The 18,026-nt window shown below is 46.8% G+C and overlaps 1 protein-coding gene across 3 annotated transcripts in view; it reads left to right on the forward strand.

Annotated features, from left to right (window-relative positions):
• CDK18 (cyclin dependent kinase 18) overlaps positions 1 to 18,026 on the forward strand; it is a 514,702-nt gene that overhangs the window by 371,417 nt on the left and 125,259 nt on the right. For all 3 annotated transcript variants that reach the window (XR_011282882.1, XR_011282881.1, XM_069633152.1), the window contains exon 11: positions 1,999 to 2,096. Coding sequence is in view for 1 of the 3 variants with exons in the window: in XM_069633152.1 (XP_069489253.1) it covers positions 1,999 to 2,096 (98 nt within the window). In the remaining 2 variants the exon portion in view is untranslated. The remainder of the gene's footprint in view (positions 1 to 1,998; positions 2,097 to 18,026) is intronic.

Raw genomic sequence — 18,026 nt, forward strand, 5'->3', positions numbered from 1 at the left:
CCTTGGAGCGTATCTCATGCACAGAATAGAATTACCATAATAAATGACCTCAGACTCAAATAACCAGACACACTCAATGAATATGGCAAATTACTACTTTATTGTCAGCTCAAATAAATAAGGGAAATCTGGTGACCACACAAAATGCAGCTCACACACACTCGTTTACTTTTCTCTTGCACAAAAACGTTATACTTCGATGTGCGTCGGCTATGATTTCATTCTACGTGGCAAACAGTAAAAGCTTTTGAGGGGAGGGATTGATCAGGGGAATAGATATACCTATAGTATGTATAAGTGTTAATAACATGAGTGGCTGCCCCTTATCTAGTAGGCACGCCTTGAAATACGTATACTACGGATTACAAAAATAATAAAAGCAGATTTGCTACTGCAACATTGTATAGCATGTTGCTACATAGCCACTGATTGGTTGGCATACTCTCCCAACCTTGGGCATTCGGCTCACTAGCAACATGTGAACAGAATGAAACCCAGGTGGAGAGAACAACGTCAGACCACTGCCCGCATTGTTCAATCAGCCTACCATATCTCATCAGTAAGACCATGACCCAGGCTTTGCCTTTGTAGTGGACCTTGCTGGCTGTTTTCTTCTCTGGGATTTTTAAGGTCATCGGGGTACACCACTATATTCATCTGAGGCTTACTGAATAGAGTTTGTTTTCGAGCCTTGCATCGCGTGTCAGTAGACCACGAGTTTGTCAATTTCAACCTATTATTTTACTGCTATTTGATTTAATTGTGCTGGGTGCTATTACTCCTCGTGGCCTCTGGAGAATTGGTGAATTGGTTGCTCTGTCTTACTTGTGCCTTCTGCACTCAAGATTGTCCAGTACTTGGCACCTGCAGATGTTTACACTTCTGCTTAATTTAAGAGAAATGTGCACTTCGTTCATAGCTTATCCTGGTCAACTCCCTTTGTACTTTCCAATGATGTCTTGCTGTGTCATACTTAGTCTCGGGGAAACAGATATTCTTTGTTCCTTGCATCAAGCTATTTTCTGCAGCGTTTCTGATTTGTGGCCCTGGTTTGTTTCTGAGGTAGTTTCGGCACGATCCGGCGTCCATCTTTCCATCATGGCCGCTTTACTCATTATAGTTTCTACTGCACTAAGCTTCTATGTAACACATCTACCTTGCGTTTCTGCATATAGAAAATCATTGAGCTTCATCTCACGCGTCTTTGTGGCATAGATGGTTTCTTCCTCTCTTTATACTTGATTACTTTCTTACTGGATTACACCTTCATTCTTTAAACATTCTTATATATCATTTCTGTGCGTAATCGTGCCTTCCCTTCATGACGTCACTTTACTCTCATCTGTTCGCACTTACAGCTCTTCTATGTCTGCTGGTTTATGCCGACATCCTTCCACCACTTCAGCATGAGGGTACATTCGATACGGTTGTCTGAGTGCATAACATCTCTCATATCTTCGGGGCAGTATTGGGACGATAACATGTGCCATGCGCAGAGTCTTCGTGCTTTGCTTCCTGTGTGACGGAGGTGAGGTGACGGGCACTAGAGATGACGTCATCTGCTCCTCTACAGAGCTGTACAGCAATATGGTGTAGAGGCATGAAGGTGGCAGAAAGATGAGGTGCAAAATGAGGAATATTGTGGTGTCCAGGGTGCAGAATGGAGACAGAGGAGATATTGTGTTCTAAGGTAGAGATATGGGGGGTGGTAGCTCTCTAAGGTATAGGGTCTTATGACTCTGAGATCCAGAGTGTGAGGCCTAGGCCTGCAACATAAACAGATGTAGGGCTCTGTGCAAAAGAAGGCAAACTGTAAATCTGTGATGTACAGGGGAGTGGGAGTAGAGGCATATGGCTGAGGGGTATGCCAGTGACTGGATAATGACTTGTAAGAGTGTGGAAGTAGCAGAGGTGCAGAGCGTGGGAGGGTGAGATGTGCATGTAACAGGTCCTCAGTGCTCGCACGCTGTCTAACACCAGCTCCCTCTCTTATTGTAGGGGAGTCGGCTGCATCCAGTATGAAATGGCAACGGGCCGGCCCATGTTTCCCGGCTCCACAGTGAAGGAGGAGCTTCATCTTATCTTCAGGCTGCTTGGTGAGTGACCCCTTAAGGCCTATATGAGAGAGGCTCTGCTTCACTTCTCGATCCAGGGTTTTGGGATTTCTGACTGTGCTGCCTCATCTTTTCCAGCAGAGGGTGCTGTAGGATTGCTCTCGTCTGCTCTGTACTGCACATGCCCTGCTCTTTTCACCATGCAGTGTTACAGGAGTGATGGCCGGTGGCTGCACTGAGCTGCTGCATCCATGCAAGGAGTTAATCTGCAGTACAGTTGCCCAGAGGTGGCACACTTCTTTCATCTTTGCCAGTGAACTGCCAGGCTGCTTGTTGGGCAGATGCTGCCCTGTTCTTTGCTGCCTAGATGTCAGTGGAGTTTTCCTTGGTTCTTTAAGTGGATGGGCTGACTTGTACACAGGCTTTTGGTGATGACAGGTGCTGATAACTGAAGGTACCAGAGGGTAACTGGTGCAGGGAGAGGTTTTAGTGAGTTAACTGGCCCTCTTATTTATTCTCAGTGCTTTAGAGCAAAGTGAAAGAGTGCAGGTGCGTTATCAATATAATGAATGAACCTGACATTGTCATCAAATTTTCATGAGCCACAATGATCCTCTTTTTAGGGGCTGAGTGGGTGAGGATAATCAAACACAAAATCAAAAAGAGTCCCACAAATCAGCTTCCTTCCCTTACCGCCACGAGTGAGCTACCCTAGATGTATACACATTTAGTTCTTTGCATTTTTACCCCAAAACAAGGGCTCTTAACCATGTAGATGTTGAAAAAATATACATATTTTAATATTTATCACAACATATTAAATACACAATGTTAAAACAGTCCATGGATTTAGCCACATCTTATTGTGTGTGCATTTAAGGCATAGTAAGGCATAATTAAGATGTCTTATTTGTTTGGTTTGCACGCCTACAGGGGAAATGCACACACAATAAGATCTGGCTAAATCTATGTACTGTTTTACCATTATGTATTTAATATGTTGTGATAAATATTAAAATATGTATGTTTTTTCATCATCTACATGGTTAAGAGCCCTTGTTTTGGGGTAAAAAATGCAAAGAACTAACTGTGTATACATCTAGGGTAGCTCACTCGTAGCGGTAAGGGAAGGAAGCTAATTTGTGGGGCTCTTTGATTTTGTGAACCTAACATTGAGCATTAGGCAGCATAGAGCTATGCTATGATGGCAACTTCTTAAGCCGATGTGTAATTTAGGGTAAGATGTCCCCACAGGTCATCCATCTGAAGAGAAGATGCATGGCCTGGCGAGCACATCACTTTCCCACATAGGTGATGCCTAGCAAATAGAATCTAATGAAATGAGTGGCTATGGTGGCTAGTAGGGGAGACATTTGGCAACCAAGAAGGGTGCTTAGACCAATAATATGCTGACTGTCGACCGTGCTGTGATTTGGAATGTATTGTATATCTAATGGAAACCAGCAAAAAAAGAGTGGGGAGGAGGGGGGCTTGGGCCCTGAGTGCGAGGTACAATAGTGGCCTGGCTGCCCTATACTGGTGCCAGTACAGCAATGTAGTAGACGTTTTGAAGAACCAGGAAACAGAAGCGGTGTCCTAAACACATCCGGTTGAAAGATAGGGAAACACGATACAAACTCTGTTAGGAAATATCAGGAAGGAAATATTTAACACATGTTTGTTGAGGTGTGGCCCAGAGGATAGGGGGCGTGCTAACGGGCAGCCAGCCTTTCACACTAGCATCTTGGTTGGGACTCGTCCTTACCATGATGGGCCACTATTGGAACATAGTGACTCTCATCCTGTGAGCATATACTTTAAGGATCTTGTGACGCATCCACAGAATACTTATGATCAGGAAGGCTTAAGGCCCTGCGTGCGTGGTGGCATTTTGGCCGCAATCTCGTAGGAAAATCTGTACATTGATGGCATCATTTTAGAATCTGGAGCTGGGATTGCTGATGATGGCTGGCAAGGGATCATAAAGAGATGGCACTATAAATGATGCCCAGAGAAACTGCCAGTGTGTATGATTAATTCCAAATATTATCCAGGCATCCCTCTTCAGTGTTTCAATGCTGCCCTAATTGACACAGTATCCCCAGACGTGGGTCCTGAGCTTGCTGTGCCTAGAGAGCCAAGCTACACCTCACTGAGGACTCCCAACGAGGCACGTCTGGTGTTGCTAGTGGTCTGCTGCAGAAGGGATGTCACTAAGATCCGGGCTGGAATGCCCCCTTTTAGAATGGGACTGAGTATGATGCTCAGACTCCACCAATCAAATCCAAGGACAAGGAGCAGAACTGCTGCAAGAGGAAACCTCCATCTATATCCACCAAGCAAATCCAAGGACAAGGAGACAAGGAGGAGAACTGCTGCAAGAGCAAACTTCCATCTATATCCACCAAGCAAATCCAAGGGCAAGGAGCAGAACTGCTGCAAGAGGAAACCCCCATCTATATCCACCAAGCAAATCCAAGGACAAGGAGCATAACTGCTGCAAGAGGAAACCTCCATCTATATCCATCAATCAAATCCAAGGACAAGGAGCAGAACTGCTGCAAGAGGAAACGTCCATCTATATCCACCAAGCAAATCCAAGGACAAGGAGCAGAACTGCTGCAAGAGGACCCCCCCCCATCTATGTCCACCAAGCAAATCGAAGGACAAGGAGCAGAACTGCTGCAAGAGGAAGCCTCCATCTATATCCACTAAGCAAATCCAAGGACAAGGAGCAGAACTGCTGCAAGAGGAAACCTCCATCTATGTCCACCAAACAAATCCAAGCACAAGGAGCAGAACTGCTGCAAGTGGAAACCTCCATCTATATCCACCAAGCAAATCCAAGGACAGGGAGCAGAACTGCTGCAAGTGGAAACCTCCATCTATCAAATCCAAGGACAAGGAGCAGAACTGCTACAAGAGGAAACCTCTGTCTATACCCACCAAGCAAATCCAAGGACAAGGAGCAGAACTGCAGCAAGAGGAAACCTCCGTCTATACCCACCAAGCAAATCCAAGGACAGGGAGCAGAACTGCTGCAAGTGGAAACCTCCGTCTATCAAATCCAAGGACAGGGAGCAGAATGCTGCAAGTGGAAACCTCCATCTATGTCCACCAAGTAAATCCAAGGACAAGGAGCAGAACTGCTGCAAGAGGAAACCTCCGTCTATACCCACCAAGCAAATCCAAGGACAAGGAGCAGAACTGCTGCAAGAGGAAACCTCCATCTATGTCCACCAAGCAAATACAAGGACAGGGAGCAGAACTGCTGCCAGAGGAAACCTCCATCTATATCCACCAATCAAATCCAAGGACAAGGAGCAGAACTGCTGCAAGAGGAAACTTCCGTCTATATCCACCAAGCAAATCCAAGGACAGGGAAAAGAACTGCTGGAAGAGGAAACCTCCGTCTCTATCCACCAATCAAATCCAAGGACAAGGAGCAGAACTGCTGCAAGAGGAAACCTCCGTCTATATCCACCAAGCAAATCCAAGGACAAGGAGCAGAACTGCTGCAAGAGGAAACCTCCGTCTATATCCACCAAGCAAATCCAAAGACAGGGAGCAGAACTGCTGCAAGAGGAAACCTCCGTCTATATCCACCAAGCAAATCCAAGGACAAGGAGCAGAACTGCTTCAAGAGGAAACCTCCGTCTATACCCACCAACCAAATCCAAGGACAAGGAGCAGAACTGCTGCCAGAGGAAACCTCCATCTATGTCCACCAAGCAAATCCAAGGACAGGGAGCAGAACTGCTGCCAGAGGAAACCTCCATCTATATCCACCAAGCAAATCCAAGGACAAGGAGCAGAACTGCTGCAAGAGGAAACCTCCGTCTATATCCACCAAGCAAATCCAAGGACAGGGAAAAGAACTGCTGCAAGAGGAAACCTCCGTCTATATCCACCAATCAAATCCAAGGACAAGGAGCAGAACTGCTGCAAGAGGAAACCTCCATCTATATCCACCAAGCAGATCCAAGGACAAGGAGCAGAACTGCTGCAAGAGGAAACCTCCATCTATATCCACCAAGCAGATCCAAGGACAGGGAGCAGAACTGCTGCAAGAGGAAACCTCCATCTATATCCACCAAGCAAATCCAAGGACAAAGAGCAGAACTGCTGCAAGAGGAAACCTCCATCTACATCCACCAAGCAAATCCAAAGGCAAGGAGCAGAACTGCTGCAAGAGGAAACCTCCATCTATGTCCACCAAGCAAATCCAAGGACAAGGAGCAGAACTGCTACAAGAGGAAACCTCTGTCTATACCCACCAAGCAAATCCAAGGACAAGGAGCAGAACTGCTGCAAGAGGAAACCTCCGTCTATACCCACCAAGCAAATCCAAGGACAGGGAGCAGAACTGCTGCAAGTGGAAACCTCCGTCTATCAAATCCAAGGACAGGGAGCAGAATGCTGCAAGTGGAAACCTCCATCTATGTCCACCAAGTAAATCCAAGGACAAGGAGCAGAACTGCTGCAAGAGGAAACCTCCGTCTATACCCACCAAGCAAATCCAAGGACAAGGAGCAGAACTGCTGCAAGAGGAAACCTCCATCTATGTCCACCAAGCAAATACAAGGACAGGGAGCAGAACTGCTGCCAGAGGAAACCTCCATCTATATCCACCAATCAAATCCAAGGACAAGGAGCAGAACTGCTGCAAGAGGAAACTTCCGTCTATATCCACCAAGCAAATCCAAGGACAGGGAAAAGAACTGCTGGAAGAGGAAACCTCCGTCTCTATCCACCAATCAAATCCAAGGACAAGGAGCAGAACTGCTGCAAGAGGAAACCTCCGTCTATATCCACCAAGCAAATCCAAGGACAAGGAGCAGAACTGCTGCAAGAGGAAACCTCCGTCTATATCCACCAAGCAAATCCAAAGACAGGGAGCAGAACTGCTGCAAGAGGAAACCTCCGTCTATATCCACCAAGCAAATCCAAGGACAAGGAGCAGAACTGCTTCAAGAGGAAACCTCCGTCTATACCCACCAACCAAATCCAAGGACAAGGAGCAGAACTGCTGCCAGAGGAAACCTCCATCTATGTCCACCAAGCAAATCCAAGGACAGGGAGCAGAACTGCTGCCAGAGGAAACCTCCATCTATATCCACCAAGCAAATCCAAGGACAAGGAGCAGAACTGCTGCAAGAGGAAACCTCCGTCTATATCCACCAAGCAAATCCAAGGACAGGGAAAAGAACTGCTGCAAGAGGAAACCTCCGTCTATATCCACCAATCAAATCCAAGGACAAGGAGCAGAACTGCTGCAAGAGGAAACCTCCATCTATATCCACCAAGCAGATCCAAGGACAAGGAGCAGAACTGCTGCAAGAGGAAACCTCCATCTATATCCACCAAGCAGATCCAAGGACAGGGAGCAGAACTGCTGCAAGAGGAAACCTCCATCTATATCCACCAAGCAAATCCAAGGACAAAGAGCAGAACTGCTGCAAGAGGAAACCTCCATCTACATCCACCAAGCAAATCCAAAGGCAAGGAGCAGAACTGCTGCAAGAGGAAACCTCCATCTACGTCCACCAAGCAAATCCAAGGACAAGGAGCAGAACTGCTGCAAGAGGAAACCTCCATCTATGTCCACCAATCAAATCCAAGGGCAAGGAGCAGAACTGCTGCAAGAGGAAACCTCCATCTACGTCCACCAAGCAAATCCAAGGACAAGGAGCAGAACTGCTGCAAGAGGAAACCTCCATCTACGTCCACCAAGCAAATCCAATGACAAGGGAGCAGAACTGCTGCAAGAGGAAACATCCATCTACGTCCACCAAGCAAATCCAAGGACAAGGAGCAGAACTGCTGCAAGAGGAAACCTCCATCTATATCCAACAAGCAAATCCAAGGACAGGGAGCAGAACTGCTGCAAGAGAAAACGTCCATCTACATCCACAAAGCAAATCCAAGGACAAGGAGCAGAACTGCTGCAAGAGGAAACCTCCATCTATATCCACCAAGCAAATCCAAGGACAAGGAGCAGAAATGCTGCAAGAGGAAACCTCCATCTATATCCACCAAGCAAATCCAAGGACAAGGAGACAAATGGCAGAACTGCTGCAAGAGCAAACTTCCATCTATATCCACCAAGCAAATCCAAGGACAAGGAGCAGAACTGCTGCAAGAGGAAACCTCCATCTATATCCACCAAGAAAATCCAAGGACAAGGAGCAGAACTGCTGCAAGAGGAAACCTCCATCCATATCCACCAAGCAAATCCAAGGACAAGGAGCAGAACTGCTGCAAGAGGAAACCTCCATCTATGTCCACCGAGCAAATCCAAGGACAAGGTGTTACAGAATGCTAGATACTTAGACTAGGTTCAATGAATCTTTAAGAACCCCCGATTAAATAGATCTGGAGGTCTTACCTGAGCAGACTGATATGTTCAACGGGAAGCAAATGCTGAACTCAAGAATCTCCCCGACCAACGCCTCAACCTCTCAACCGGTAGGGAAATCCAGAGTGAGAGGTACGCGCCAGTCAGGGAAACCCTCTGGGGAAGAAAACCCTGGTCGAGCGCAGGATCCGAAGATTGGAGTGTGGTTCGCAGGCTGATGACGCCAATTCGATCGTGGCGTAGAGTATCGGAAGACTGCTTCTGGAGAGGGAAGAAATGAGAAGCGAAGTGATGAATAGCAGAAGTATAGGAAGGGGAATGGGGAAAACAGGAAAGAGACTAACTCCCCTGACCTCTTAACCAGCCGGATTGTAAATACCAGGAGAGAAGCTGAGAATATGAGACACGGAGAGGGCGACTGGAACACAAGTCTGTCAGAAAGAAGAAAAGGTGAGTAAGCCCTACAATACCTGAAGAAAGATTCAGAAAGGGACTTGGACGGGAGTATTTATTATTACCCTGAATGCAGTAACTCGAGAACTCAAAGGCAGCGTTTCAGAATGAGATGCAGGATGAATCCGAGGGATTTGTGTCAACAAAGAATGCTGAAAAGAGAATCTGGAAAGTTAAGAGAAGAGGGGTTAGTAATGGTCAGAGGTAAGAGGTTTCTGCTGAAGATTTGAGATTGCCTAGTTGCAAACTCACGGAGCATCCGCTAGTACAGTAGCGACGCGAAGAGCTGGAAGTCTCCGTGTCCTATGAAGAGTCACGTGAGCGGTACGCCGTACCTCTGGCGAACGTGAGAGGACTGGAATGGTGAAAGTGGAACCGTTCGTACTGCGATCCACCATCTTGAAGGTACCATTCCGGATGGAGCCACAGAGCCGGCTTCTAGACCAAAGGGACCAGCGCTTCGTGAGTGTAACAGTATGCCCTCTTCTCCTGGGGGGCGACCCTGGCTTCCCAGGATGTAACCTAAAGAAACGTTGGATCAGACGCGGAGCATGAACTCCTGAGGCAGGCTCCCAAGTTCTTTCTGCAGGGGAGTACCCCTTCCAGTCCACCAAGAACTGTAGTTTCCCCCTCCGATAACGGGAGTCACAGATACTGGCGACTTCATATTCTGGGCCAGCATCGGTAGAGATAGGAGGAGGAGGGGTACAGTCTGACCGGTGAAATCGGTCCGATACTGTCAACCGAATCTGGGAGAGGTGAAAAACAGGATGGATCCGGGACCATGACGAGGGTAAATCAAGCTTGACAGCCGCAGAACCGACCATCGATAGGATCTTGAAGGGACCGAAGAACCTAGGGGATAGCTTAGAAGGGACCAAATGTCGGGGAAGAAAGCGAGAAGCCAACCAAACAGTATCTCCCGGGCTTAATGGTGGGACGTCTTGGCGATGTCTATCAGAAGTCCGTTTGGCCCTATCTTGAGCCGTTCGTAAAGAGACTTTAGCCAATTTATGTCCTTCTTGTATTTCGGAAATGAGGCCATCCACTCCAGGACAGTTAGAAGGGGATAAAGTGACAGAAGGAACAAAGGACGGATGAAATCCATAAGTACAATGGAAAGGGCTAGTATGAAGGGCTGTATGAAGGGCATTGTTGTATGCAAATTCGGCTAAGGGCAACAAGTCCAACCAATTGTCTTGGGCTGCTGATACAAAACACCGTAGATAGGTCTCCAAGGTTTGGTTCAGGCGTTCCGTCTGTCCGTTCGTCTGTGGGTGGTACCCCGAGCTGAGAGCCCGCTTGATTCCCAAGACTTGGCAAACCTTTTCCCAAAACTTGGAGGTGTATTGAGGGCCCCTGTCGGAGACCACTGTGTCCGGCAGGCCATGTCTGGAGAAGATTTCCGAAAGAAAAATCTTAGACATTTCCCCAGCCCCTGGCAGCTTGTTTAAGGGAGTAAAATGTGCCAACTTCGTAAGATAATCTATGGTGACCATTATGGCGGTCTTGTTGTGTGAGGGAGGAAGATCTACTATATAGTCGGTAGAGATCACTTGCCAAGGTTTCTCTGGAATCGGCATGCGGGTGAGCAGCCCCAAAGGTGGGGTCCTGGGATTCTTGGATTGGGAACAAACGATGCAGGCTGCTACATAATCCTGTACATCATTGCGGACTTCTGGCCACCAAAAATATCTTAGCTCTAGGTCTAAAGTGCCTTGAACGCCTCGATGCCCAGCGGCCCGAGAGTCGTGACACATTCGTAATACTTCATGCTGCAGCTCTGAAGTAGGGATAAAAACTTGTGATTTGTGAAAAAAAAAAGAATCGTTCTGGGTAAGATGATAAGTACTGGCTGTCTTCTTGCAGGCGTCTAGGTTAGAGACCGATGCAGTCCTCAATTCACTTAAGAAGTCGGCGATGACCGCGATGAATCTTGCTTTGGGAAACAATTGTTCAGAGCTGAATTGAGAGACAGAAACGTCCTTACGAGAGAGAGCATCCGCCCTCTGGTTTTGTGTTCCTGGAAGTATGGTAAATTCGATCCGGAATGGAAGGAAGAAATACGCCCAACGTGCTTGTCGACTGTTGGTTGTATGTGCATTCTGTAGGACCCTGAGATTTTGATGGTCTGTACGTACCACTACAGGAAAGGGTGAACCAAGTAGCAAGTGTCTCCACTCTTCAAACGCCCTTTTTATAGCCAACAATTCTTTTCCGAGCACTGAATAGTTTTGTTCCGAGGCACTGAAGGTTTTAGAAAGATATGCAACTGGTCTTTCATCTCCTTGGTCGGTTTGTTGAAGTAAGACCGCGCCTAGAGCATGATGAGATGCATCAGTTTCCACAAAAAACTGTCTATTCTTGTCGGGGGTTATCAAAACGGATGCAGAGGTGAACAAGGATTTAAGAGTCTGAAATGCGAATTCGGTGGATTTATCCCATACAAATGGAATTCCCTTCTTTAACAGTCGAGTAAGGGGCAGAATAACATCCGAAAAGTTAGGGATGAATTTCCTGTAAAAATTAGCAAACCCTAAAAAACGTTGAATCTCCTTAACGTTAGAAGGTATAGGCCATTCAACCACTGCGGAGATCTTTTTCGGATCCATAGAAATGCCTTGGGGTGACATCACAAACCCGAGATAGGTTACCTGTCTTTGGTGAAATTCGCATTTGGATGCTTTACAGTAAAGCTGATTTGACTGCAGTCGTTTGAGTACAGTTTTTACATGTATCAGGTGTTCTTCTTGAGAGTGGGAGTATACTAAGATGTCGTCTAAGTAGATGATTACAAAATGGAATAGAATATCTGCGAATAGATGGTCCATGAAACGCTGGAACACGGCAGGTGCGTTCACCAATCCAAAGGGCATGACGTGATACTCAAAATGGCCAAATGGGGTTCGAAATGCTGTCTTCCATTCGTCTCCAGGGGCAATACGGATGAGATGGTAAGCTCCGCGAAGGTCCAGCTTTGTATAAAAAGAAGCTCCTCGAACTGCCTCCAGGATGTCAGGGATTAATGGCATAGGATATTTGTCTGCCACTGTGATCTTGTTAAGACCCCTGTAGTCGATACAAGGTCGAAGTTCATCAGTCTCCTTCTTTGGGATGAAGAAGAGAGAAGCTCCGGCCGGGGAAACTGACTCAGTAATGAGCCCGTTCCTTAAATTGGTTTGGAGATATTCTTTAAGGACTACCTTTTCTTGTTGGGGAAGGACGTACATTCTCCCAAACGGGATGGGTTTGTCAGGAAGAAGTTCAATGTGACAGTCATCTATTCTATGAGGCGGTAGAGTAGGGAACTGGGGATTGGAGAAGACAGACTGATACTTCGAATAGCATTCCGGAACAATCTCCAAGTTGTTTATTGAAGATACTGGTGATGGGATCGAGTTTTCAGTCGGAATGTAGATGCCAACTGATTCCTTGGCTAAACAATGGCTGACACAGTATTCCGAGCCGAGGAAGAGAGATCCTGCTGTCCAATTTATAAAGGGGTTATGTCTCCTTAACCAGGGGAGACCCAATATAATGGGGAAATGGGCTGCCTTGATTAGATCGAAAGTTATGGTCTCTTTATGTGAGGCTATTTGACAGACAACAGGTTCTGTCTGTTCTCGGATAGGGCCGGAACTTAGTGGATGACCGTCAACTCCTTGGATAGGAGTGACCATCGCTTTGGGTATACAGTTAATTCCTTGTTTATTGGCCCATTGATCATCTACGAAATTCCCTGCAGCTCCGCAGTCTACCAGAGCAGGTACGTTCTGTACCATCTGAGCGTGAAAAACGAGAGTAACAGAAATAATAACCATATTGTGAGTGGTTGCTACTGAATCCAGATTTACGGGGATTCTCTTTGGGGAATCAGAATCTTGTACCCCTACCGTTGTTCCCCCTGCGGTAGGGCTTTGAAGTTTCCCGACCCCTTAGCTGGAGTGCGTCGGGGAGGAACTAAAGGACAATCTCGTAACTTATGAGATGAGGCTCCGCAATACATGCATAGTCCCAAACTCTTCCTTCTCTCTTTCTCTGCTGCCGATAAGGGTCCTCTCACTGTTCCTATTTGCATAGGCTCGTCAGAAGCTATAGGTTTATTTGTTATGGAGGGATAATCGAGTTGGGATCGTATGCCTCTAGTCTTCCTCTTTTCAGAAGAACGTTCATGTAAGCGGTAATCGATTTGCATGATGAGTGTTATCATATCCGCTAGATTTGCCGGACGCGGAACCTTAGCTACCTCATCCTTTAGTTTGTCTGAAAGCCCTCGTCGGAATAAGGTGAGCAACCCATCGTCTGGCCATCCTAACTCAGAGGAAAGCTGTTTGAAGAGAGTGATATGGGTAAGTAGGTCTTTGTTACCTTGTCTAAGATCTAACAGTCTTTCTTGCGTGGACACTGAGATCTCTTGTCTACTGAACATTGATTTCAAACTGTTGGTGAAAGCAGAATAAGAGTCCAAGATCACATTATTAGAGGTCACCAAAGGTGTAGCCCAGGCCAAAGCAGGTCCGGCCAAATGTGAAATCACAAAGCCAACCTTATCCTTGTCCGTGGGAAAGAAGCGGGACTTAAAGGTAAACTGCACAGTGCAGCTATCAAGAAACTCCTTAAGTTTGTGTGGATCTCCGTCAAACTTGCCTGTATTCAAACTTACTGGGGGAGAGTCTGAGAAGGCACAAGTAACCTGTTGTCGTAATTGAGCATTATCCTGTTTGAGAGCCTGCATCTCTAGGGACATTGATTGCATGGCGGCAATAAGTTGTTGCATTTGCTGTTCCATTGAATCTCAGTCTGCAGTAACCTTATTTATTTTTATCTTTTCTGGCGTCGCTAACTGTTACAGAATGCTAGATACTTAGACTAGGTTCACTGAATCTTTAAGAACCCCCGATTAAATAGATCTGGAGGTCTTACCTGAGCAGACTGATATGTTCAACGGGAAGCAAATGCTGAACTCAAGAATCTCCCTGACCAACGCGTCAACCTCTCAACCGGTAGGGAAATCCAGAGTGAGAGGTACGCGCCAGTCAGGGAAACCCTCTGGGGAAGAAAACCCTGGTCGAGCGCAGGATCCGAAGATTGGAGTGTGGTTCGCAGGCTGATGACGCCAATTCGATCGTGGCGTAGAGTATCGGAAGACTGCTTCTGGAGAGGGAAGAAATGAGAAGCGAAGTGATGAATAGCAGAAGTATAGGAAGGGGAATGGGGAAACCAGGAAAGAGACTAACTCCCCTGACCTCTTAACCAGCCGGATTGTAAATACCAGGAGAGAAGCTGAGAATATGAGACACGGAGAGGGCGACTGGAACACAAGTCTGTCAGAAAGAAGTAAAGGTGAGTAAGCCCTACAATACCTGAAGAAAGATTCAGAAAGGGACTTGGACGGGAGTATTTATTATTACCCAGAATGCAGTAACTCGAGAACTCAAAGGCAGCGTTTCAGAATGAGACGCAGGATGAATCCGAGGGATTTGTGTCAACAAAGAATGCTGAAAAGAGAATCTGGAAAGTTAAGAGAAGAGGGGTTAGTAATGGTCAGAGGTAAGAGGTTTCTGCTGAAGATTTGAGATTGCCTAGTTGCGAACTCACGGAGCATCCGCTAGTACAGTAGCGATGCAAAGAGCTGAAAGTCTCTGTGTCCTATGAAGAGTCACGTGAGCGGTACGCCGTACCTCTGGCGAACGTGAGAGGACTGGAATGGTGAAAGTGGAACCGTTCGTACTGCGATCCACCATCTTGAAGGTACCATTCCGGATGGAGCCACAGAACCGGCTTCTAGACCAAAGGGACCAGCGCTTCGTGAGTGTAACACAAGGAGCAGAACTGCTGCAAGAGGAAACCTCCATCTATATCCACCAAGCAAATCCAAGGACAAGGAGCATAACTGCTGCAAGAGGAAACCTCCATATATATCCATCAATCAAATCCAAGGACAAGGAGCATAACTGCTACAAGAGGAAACCTCCATCTATGTCCACCAAGCAAATCCAAGGACAAGGAGCAGAACTGCTGCAAGAGGAAACCTCCATCTATATCCACAATGCAAATCCAAGGACAAGGAGCAGAAATGTTACAAGAGGAAACCTCCATCTATATCCACCAAGCAAATCCAAGGACAAGGAGCAGAACTGCTGTATGAGGAAATCTCCATCTATATCCACCAAGCAAATCCAAGGACACGGAGACAAGGAACAGAACTGCTGAAAGGGAAAACTTCCATCTATATCCACCAAGCAAATCCAAGGGCAATGAGCAGAACTGCTGCAAGAGGAAACCTCCATCTATATCCACCAAGCAAATCCAAGGGCAAGGAGCAGAACTGCTGCAAGAGGAAACCCCCATCTATATCCACCAAGCAAATCCAAGTACAAGGAGCAGAACTGCTGCAAGAGGAAGCCTCCATCTATATCCACTAAGCAAATCCAAGGACAAGGAGCAGAACTGCTGCAAGAGGAAACCTCCATCTATGTCCACCAAACAAATCCAAGCACAAGGAGCAGAACTGCTGCAAGAGGAAATATCCATCTATATCCACCAAGCAAATCCAAGGACAAGGAGACAAGGAGGAGAACTGCTGCAAGAGCAAACTTCCATCTATATCCACCAAGCAAATCCAAGGGCAAGGAGCAGAACTGCTGCAAGAGGAAACCCCCATCTATATCCACCAAGCAAATCCAAGGACAAGGAGCAGAACTGCTGCAAGAGGAAACGTCCATCTATATCCATCAATCAAATCCAAGGACAAGGAGCAGAACTGCTGCAAGAGGAAACGTCCATCTATATCCACCAAGCAAATCCAAGGACAAGGAGCAGAACTGCTGCAAGAGGACCCCCCCATCTATGTCCACCAAGCAAATCGAAGGACAAGGAGCAAAACTGCTGCAAGAGGAACCCCACCCCCATCTATATCCACCAATCAAATGCAAGGACAAGGAGCAGAACTGCTGCAAGAGGAAATCTCCATCTATATCCACCAAACAAATCCAAGCACAAGGAGCAGAACTGCTGCAAGAGGAAACCTCCATCTATATCCACCAAGCAAATCCAAGGACAAGGAGCATAACTGCTGCAAGAGGAAACCTCCATCTATGTCCACCAAACAAATCCAAGCACAAGGAGCAGAACTGCTGCAAGAGGAAACCTCCATCTATATCCACCAAGCAAATCCAAGGACAAGGAGCATAACTGCTGCAAGAGGAAACCTCCATTTATATCCATCAATCAAATCCAAGGAAAAGGAGCAGAACTGCTGCAAGAGGAAACCTCCATCTACATCCACCAAGCAAATCCAAGGACAAGGAGCATAACTGCTGCAAGAGGAAACCTCCATCTATATCCATCAATCAAATCCAAGGACAAGGAACATAACTGCTGCAAGAGGAAACCACCATCTATATCCACCAAGCAAATCCAAGGGCAAGGAGCAGAAATGCTGCAAGAGGAAACCCCCATCTATATCCACCAAACAAATCCAAGGACAAGGAGCAGAACTGCTGCAAGAGAAAACCTCCATCTATAGACCAAAAAGAACCCTGAGATTCAGCAATGACATACAACTTGAACTCAAATAATATTCGAAAATAAAAACGCCGATCCATACTCCATTAGAAGTGTGGAGCTTCACTACAAAGAGGTACACCCAAAGTATTGGGTCGCGCCCGGGACTAAAAGATCATGTTAACCAAGCTGATTGGCCTACCAGTGAAAGAGAGACTTAAGATCACTGACCGCTACAAACTGGATTTCAGTATAAAGATCGAACAAGCAAAGCAAGAATGGAACAAGGATAACCCCCTCTTCTCTCCACTAAACCAACGCAAACTCTCCGTGCTCCTGCAGACACAACAAACACCGACCAAACTCAACACTCACACATGGCTTCAGCAAACCCCAGACTAACAGCAAACAGGAAAACCCCACGCCTCTGCCAATACCTCACACAATCCACCCCTTGCGTAAACAGACTCAAGTGCCAAATGTCCAGGACAGCAAAGCACTCTTGCGATCTCCCACTGCTCCCACTAACAAACCCCCTCCCCTTTCAGATTGGCTTGAGCGCCTGGACATCATTAAAATGGAAGTGATACGCGGTATGAATCTCATTAACATAACATATGTTTTTGCACCTTTATGATATTACAAAAGGGTCAAATGCAACAGAAAGAATAGGTTGCAATGAGCAACTAGGAGAAGCTGTTGAGAGAATCAAGGTTTAACTCTCCAGGGTTGGATAGTACTCACACCACATGAGGACATTTTGGAAGTGGAGGTTTCTAGACAGAAGGTTCCTTTTTGAATAGTCACTGCCTGGAAGGTTTGCCTGCACCTTCAGGCATGGTCTTAGAGGCACAATGAGACGATGCATGAAAGCGAGGACTAGACCATGGCGTTACCAGCGCCAGCAATTCCAGAAGGATCATGACGGCAGCACCGGTACCATCCATTACTCATCAGCATGGGGACCAACTCTGCTCCCCATGGGCGCAGTCACGGTGAGGGTCATGTTCTCTTTACCAGTGTGTCGTAAACATGTCTGCCCCCCCGAAGATGCTCCCTCGCCACCAGACCGTGCTCAGTTGCATATCCTGCGGCGACGCGAGCAGTGATTGGTGGGCCAATAAGAACTTTGTGTCCAGATGCTAACAATGATGGATTGTCATAGTCCAATGGTCCATTGGCCCGAACCTCGAAAGGGGCGGCCTGCCATTTTGAACTCATTCCTGCCATTGGATGCTCTGCAAGTGGCTTCCACAATGTTTCTTCAACGATGCATGGTTCTTTCTTTGCCATCTGCCGCTACAGCCTTCTTCCTCTGCTTCGAGTCTCCCTTGGCTGTGAGTGATCCTCCACAAACCATGCAAGCCCTTCCCTCTCTTTTACAACCAATGATTGGAAAAGCATTTCATACATTGCCTGACTTTAGTGCTCCTTTACCCGCCTGCAATGCAATTTGGAGGAATTCTCTCCCAGTCTTCTGTGTCCTGTCTTTTAAGTTGCGTCTTCAGCGTTGGTGTGTACCCTGATGCCTGTGGCGCAAAATAATTAAATAAATAAATAGAATTCCAGAATAATTATCACAAGCTGAAACTCTCACGGGTCTAGATACCCTGTTGGTGCGGGGTGGGATGGCCAGGGTGACCCCTGTGTACCAG

The sequence above is a fragment of the Ambystoma mexicanum genome, chromosome 13 (genome assembly GCF_040938575.1).
Source record: "Ambystoma mexicanum isolate Mex_15411 chromosome 13, UKY_AmexF1_1, whole genome shotgun sequence".
In the NCBI taxonomy this organism is placed as follows: domain Eukaryota; kingdom Metazoa; phylum Chordata; class Amphibia; order Caudata; family Ambystomatidae; genus Ambystoma; species Ambystoma mexicanum.